This window comes from Poecilia formosa, unplaced genomic scaffold, assembly GCF_000485575.1.
Source record: "Poecilia formosa unplaced genomic scaffold, Poecilia_formosa-5.1.2 Scaffold13, whole genome shotgun sequence".
Classification (NCBI taxonomy): Eukaryota; Metazoa; Chordata; class Actinopteri; order Cyprinodontiformes; family Poeciliidae; genus Poecilia; species Poecilia formosa.
In genome coordinates this window covers 1,169,183-1,175,885 of record NW_006799952.1, presented here as the reverse complement: position 1 = coordinate 1,175,885, position 6,703 = coordinate 1,169,183, and the positions used below count along the sequence as shown (strand labels likewise).

General features: G+C 38.3%; 1 protein-coding gene across 1 annotated transcript in view; it reads right to left on the bottom strand.

Annotated features, from left to right (window-relative positions):
• Positions 1 to 576: 576 nt before the first annotated feature.
• The window catches only part of banp (BTG3 associated nuclear protein), a 50,125-nt gene continuing 43,998 nt past the window's right edge, over positions 577 to 6,703 (bottom strand). The window contains exon 16 of the mRNA XM_016668222.1: positions 577 to 1,157. Coding sequence (XP_016523708.1) covers positions 1,041 to 1,157 — 117 coding nt within the window. The 3' untranslated portion in view covers positions 577 to 1,040. The remainder of the gene's footprint in view (positions 1,158 to 6,703) is intronic.

Sequence of the window (6,703 nt, the reverse complement as noted above, 5' to 3'; positions counted from 1 at the left end):
TTGTGGTAACTGAAGCCAATATGATTCATACATACTTCAAATACAGGATAAATTAGCTCAACATGTAACCTCAAACCGAAACGATCAACTCAGGGAGACTTCAATTGTCTTTCCACACTGGATGTACTAGAACTTTGAAGGCAAATTGATGGTAATTGAGATGATAAAGACTGAAAAAACAAAATAAAATAAAAGCACTTTTTTTTATGGTGGCCACAAACATGTTTTATTCGCAAAAGTGGATCTGTCATACAGACAAAACTGAGACAAATAAACAACTTCAGGGTTTCCACGGATGTCAACAAGCTTTATGTCCCGTCTACTCCAGTGCTGTCTCTTCCATTTATGGTTTTCTCTAAAATTAAAGCTTCTCAAATTTTACATGGTGTAACAATTAAATAAATAAAATAAGGAAAACAAAAATCTAAGACTGCGGAGATATGAAAATAAACCAGGCAAAGCCAAGAAAGGTTCAGCTCAAAGCTGGGAGACATAGTGCGGACTGAATTGTTGTGAAGGACAAGCTATCCAATTTCATACAAAGAAAAAAAAAAAAGAGTAGCTGTCCTTATCTACAAAAAAAAAAAAAAAAAAAAGAGTAGCTGTCCTTATCTACATCCACCTCTCCATTGGCTTGTACCGGGGCAAGTAAGGATAAGCAAAGCCAAATATTAACTATATGAGATTTTCTAAAGCTGATGAAATATTAGCATACTGAACCCCCTCCATGTCCCGACAGTAGTCCAGGTCCTTCTGGTTATAAAAGTGCAACAATGACCACAGTTGATCTGGGAGTGTAACGAGTTCTTCAAAATATCATCTCACTGTATACCACTTGGTGTAAAAAAAGAAACAAAACAAAACAAAACAAAAAAAATCCAGCAGTTTGCAAAGAAAAAAAAAGAAATAATTCTCTCTCTCCGTTTCATCAGTGACCTTAAGAAACTTTCTAGCTTGATTGCTTGTCAGACTTTTCCACAGAGACACACTGGGCCATGCTGCATGGCAGAGTTCAGGTCTGCGATGTATCAAATGAGATCTCAGGTGGCCACAGAGCTGACAATCTGGACAACCTCGCCATTGTCTCCGTGGATGGCACCCTGGATGGCTTCTTTCACCTCCATCTCAGCCTGCAACGCCGGTGCCAGTTCAGCAGCCTGTAAAACAGAGGGGGGTAAAAACAGAAAGAGGAAGTGTTGTTGATGAGGAAAACAGTGAGATGCTGCAGTTAAAATATTATTTATGTAGCATACTGCTCTGAATCAAAGCTGATTCAAAATAAAGGCTAAGATCACAGTTAATCGAAAAAAAAAAAAAAAAAGCTCTACAACGCTGGAAACACAGACCTTGAGACTCAGGAGCACCTTTTAAATCATTTTCACGTTACGCAAAGGCGTCACGTGAAAACGAATTAGACAACATCGCAGCAAAACATGTATATGTAATTATGTGGAGAAACTTTCAGCGTTTTCTGGAAATGAGCTCATCTCAGATGAGCACAAAGAATGTTGGTGTGGTAAACACATGTTCTGTTGTCAAACGAGACCATGTGTCAGATTTTCTTTGGCGAGAAAAAAAGATTTTAAAGAGTTTTTACGTGCCAACAATGGGGGGGGAAAAAGTTTTTGTCGGCGCAAAAACACAAAAGACAACTCTAGCGAAAAATTAGGGATGGATTTTTTATAATCAAGGTTTAAAAGAAAAATGACGCCATCAGTCAAATGTAAGATTTCCTCCTAAGATCCGAGGCATAATAAAAATCAGAAGATTGGCTCAACACAACTGCAGATGAACAACAACAGAAACACTGCATTTGCCAGAGATATTCGATCATCTGCCTTCATACACATAACTTGGGTGACGTCCAGTTTCTAATCCGCAGGGTTCAGTCCGATGTCAGCCCCACCCAATGCCAATATAACAGCTTCAGCTCATCTGGAAAGGCAGTTTACAATGTTTATGAGACGTTGTGGCCATTCTTCTTCAACTTAGCAGGTTTGAGGTCAGACGCTGATGTTGGACGAGAAGCCCTGGGTTGAAGTCTGCTTCCACTATTTTACATTACCACAAACAGCCAAGTGTGAAATATTTAATAGGGAGGAAATGTTTTGACTGAACTTATTGTACAAATGGCATCCCATCACTGTATCGTGAAGATCTGAGTTTAGGCTCCTGAGAGCAACCCATTCTGCACTTTCATTTTTCCCATAAGACCTATTTTCAGCATCAGCAGTAAAATGAAATCATAGATAGAAATCAAATCAGATGAAGTACAGAAAAAAAAAGCTATTTAAAAGGAAAGTTTATTTCAAGAGGTAACAGGAAGGCTGAACAGAATATAGTGACTTTTCTCTGGTTTGATCCTTTAAAGCTTTTAGCATCTTGTAGAAAATGCTGGATATGTTCACTTTGTGGAAATCTCATATTTAAAGTGAACATCTACATTCTCAGGAATGCACTCAAAGTTTAACATGTTCATAATCAGCATGGTTAATAAGAAGTTCTTTACAGTTTGAAAAGAGAACTATATTCATTTTGTTCTTCCTTAACATATTAACATTGAAGTTGAAAATATTTAAAATATTACTCTAAAATATTTATTTTTCAATGTTTTATTTTCTTCTTATGGAGAAATCCTGAAAAACCTAAATTAATATTGTCTGGTGGGGGAAAAAAAAAAAGAGCATTGGAACTCTGCTTAGTGCGTCTGTTTCAGACAGACCAAGGTAGCGTCTGGTAATCTTGCATTTATTTATCAAATCAAGGTTCATGACTCAGTCCTAGATGAAGACCATGTAGAATGACTCACTCCTTCCTTGAACTAATGCCAAACGTTTCCTCAAAGACACCTGCAGCATAAAATCCTTCCTCCAGCCTAGCATGTTGTCACTACACAACAGCCATCACTCGAACCCAGCTGCACCAAAGCAAAACACAAAGTACTATGACTCAGGACCCCAAAAGTTAATATTTGAAGAACAGATGTTGTCCTTACCGACGAAATTATGATTATTGTGTGTGTACTACGTATGTTTGCAACACCCTCAACATGTGTAAACTGTTTTGTGTGATATGTTTATTACCGCAAGCAATTTAATATGAAGTGCCTTCATATATTTGCATCTCCAGTGACTGGTTAAAAACTGACTGATGTGAAATGTGCTTGGTTGGTGTCAATCTGAAGAAGACAAATAGTTTCTAATTAGAAAGAGGGGCTTATTTTTCAGGATTTCAAAACCTTCTTAAAGTTCTCATTTTTCCTGCAGTCAAGCTGACAATAAACCATGAGTCAGATACTAGCCAGACAAAATCCCTAGATTGCAGAAAGGGCCTTTGGACTGCAGAAAATATCTCTCTGGTAAGCTCCTTTCTCATCTATGTAATGGAAACAAATAAAAAGAAAGGAAAATGCAGAGACAAACACATCAGAGTGAGTAATTTTTCAGTGAGTTGTATAAGTGCAACCACATGTCTGGAAACTGATGTGAGCCTGTCTCCTGATTTAACAGTACTCTAAAGGGTGAACTAAGGAACAATGCTAACCTTTCTCTGAACTTTAACCCACAATGAGGATACTGTAAGACACCAGAACCCAGCTGTGAGAACAACATGCCCTGTACCAGGTAGGCAGATCCATCCATCGTTAAAAACATTCAAACATTCGGCTGACCCGTTTACTATTTGTTTATGAAGTCCATCCAAAGATTCAATCAACTTGCCCGAATGGTTGGATTTTGATAACAACTGTTATAGCTCTGGGTCCGATTCCAGCGAGGTTACATTTTGTTTTGTCAGTGAACACTTTATAATCAAGTGTTGAACATTATCAGACACATGGCCTTTCTGAGCCCCATTTGTATTGAAACACACTGATGGATGATCAATCCATTTCAATTCAGATCTGCACCCAGTTCCACGTAAGAAAAATATATTTCTTTTTATGCAAACAAGCTGCTTGATTTGACCAAACTTCATGAAGCAGAGATGGCGGAACACAGTCTGTGATCACTCCACAAAGCCGTGAAAAAGCATTTGCACCTTTCATCTTAGTACGACCACAAACTTCCCGTGAATTTAATTAGGATTTTGTGTGATAGACCAACATAATGTGGAATATAATTGTGAAGCGGAAGAAAAAAAGACTTTCTTTTTTCACAAATGGAAATCTGAAAAGCATGACGTTCTTTTCCTTTGCAATTACAGCTGTATGTCATTTGGAGTTTGTCTGTGCTAGCTTTACCAGTCACACATTGAAGTCTTTGCCCATTCTTTACAAAAAAGCTCAAGCTCAGTCAGATTTCACAGATAGCATTGTTTTTTGTTTTTTTTTGTTTTTGTTTTTTTAGATTTGCCATAAATTCTTAGGTATATTTAGGTCTGGACTTTGACTGGGCTGTTCCAACACATGAACTTGCTTTGATCTAAACTATTCTGTTGTAGCTCCGGCTGTGCTGTTGAGGTTGTTGTCCTGGTCAAAGGTGAATATCTGCCCAAATATGAATTATTATATAGCCAGATTTTCTTTTGGGAGTGTCCTGCATTTAACTCCAACAATTTTTCAACTCTCACCAGCTTCCCAGTCATTACAGCATGTTGCTTCCAACACCATGTTTTATCACAGGAATGGTGTGTTCAGGGAGATTTCATTTACAAAATAAAGCTCTTAACTTGTCGCCAGAAAAGTTACATTTTGGTCTCATTTGATCAAACCACCTTCTTCCATGTTTGCTGCCCCCTTTGGGGCTTAAGGCACACAGCCAGAAGAACTTTTTAATTCAACTTTCTTTCGACAATGACCATCTTCTTAACACACCTACATAGAAGCCAAATTTGCACAGCTAATAATTGTCCGATTCAAAAAGTCTCCAAACTGAGCTGTGGCCTTCTCCACTTTCTCCAGCTCTTGGTTGATTCTCTGATTGGTTTGCCCCAGTCTGTCAGTATAGTTCTAAGATTAGCCATTTTTTACCCCAATAGTCATTTTTACAATTGGTCCTCGATTGCTGAGTGTTGCCGCAAAAATCATCGAAGAGTCAACCACAACTGATGTGTGTTCACGGCCCCCCCACATTCCCATATGAATGCCCACAGTAGACCGGAACAGACCGGAACGGAGGCGCTCACCACTGGGGCAGAACCGAACCGCACATTAACTGGTTAGAGTGCGACTTGCCAGTGGAGAAGTGCCTTAATGGTCTCTTAACAAAGCCCTGAGGCATTCATAGAACAACTAAATTTATACTGTGGTTTAAAGTGCATTACACACTGGTGGACTTTATTTCTTAAATGGGTGACTTCTGAAGGCAATCCCTTCCTCCCACACTTGTGGCAGTCACTTAAAGGCGTTTAAATGATTGGTAAATAAAAACAAAAATAAAAAAAAGTGCTATTCCTTCTAATTAACAGTAGTGCACCACCTTGTGTTGGTTTATTAAACTAAAAATCTAATAAAAGTAAATTGAAGTTTGAGGTTGCAGTGTCACAAAATGGGAAAGGGCTGAAGGAGCCTAAATATTTTTTGATGAGAAGACACTTAAAGGATAACAGTACGGTAATCTACTCCCAAAACACCCAATCAATTCAGTTGTCTCCCACTCACAAAATCATGGAACCCATTACCTAGCCAACTACGGACAACAGAAGGACAACAAAAGGGGCTCATATGAACTGGGCGAGGTCCTACATGGGAAATTCCTAATTTGCAAGCATGGCTGGACAACACATTTGGAGTCTGTATTTCTTAAAAAAAAGGTAAATATTATCTGGGTATGCAAGGAGATTCTTATCAGTACCAAAAAGGCCTTTTCAAACAGACATAAATCATCTACAGTTTTTCTTTTGCTTATGTAATGGCAAAGCAACAAAGAGTTCATTCATTGAAGAACTTGAAGGGAACCATCTGAGCTTACATTTAAAGGGAAAGACACCGCAGCAAGAAGAAAAATGAAACGCAATCCTTGGTATATTAAGGGAAAAGAAAAGAAGAAAGAACAATGGGACTGTGCTGTTGCTTTAAATCTCTTGCAGAGTTTAAATGACCACTTCAAAGGCTAGCCCCCATGCGCCTGAACACCATCCTGATCCAAAATGTGGTTGTTGCTTAATCAGTTCAATCATAGGGGGATTTGGGGCATTTTACTAATTACTACCCTTTCCCTTGTATCACACCATGAGACTCAGTACTTCTTTAAATTTAATTACTGGTTGTCCAACAGTCTAGAAAAACTACATCAGATGGTGAAATTGCCAATTTTAAACTCTCATGCATCAACAACTTTCAAGGTATGATTCCTGTTGCTGCTTATATAATAACAATCTAACAGTTGGGAAGAGCTTTAGAGCTTTCTGCTCAACTAAAACTGTGAAGGTTACTCAGAATGTGTGTGCCTAGCGTAGTGACACTTTAAATGACGACTTTTCTGAGTCTTCTTTTTGTCAGTCGTTTTGTTAACAATTGCTTCGTGTCAGCATTTTATTGTAACAACCAACACTGTGTAAGGTTTTTGTGATCCACTGTTCTATTGTGATCTTGGTCGGGGTTAGAAAAGCAACCCTGACAAGCAAATTGTGCATCCATTTGAATTGGGATTTGGTGAAGTTGCTTTCTTTTACATCTCTTGATCTAGAGACGTAAAAGACAAGGGACTTACGTGAGCGTGATTTTGTTTTACGAGGAACGAACAAAGGTCTTACTAGTTTTAAA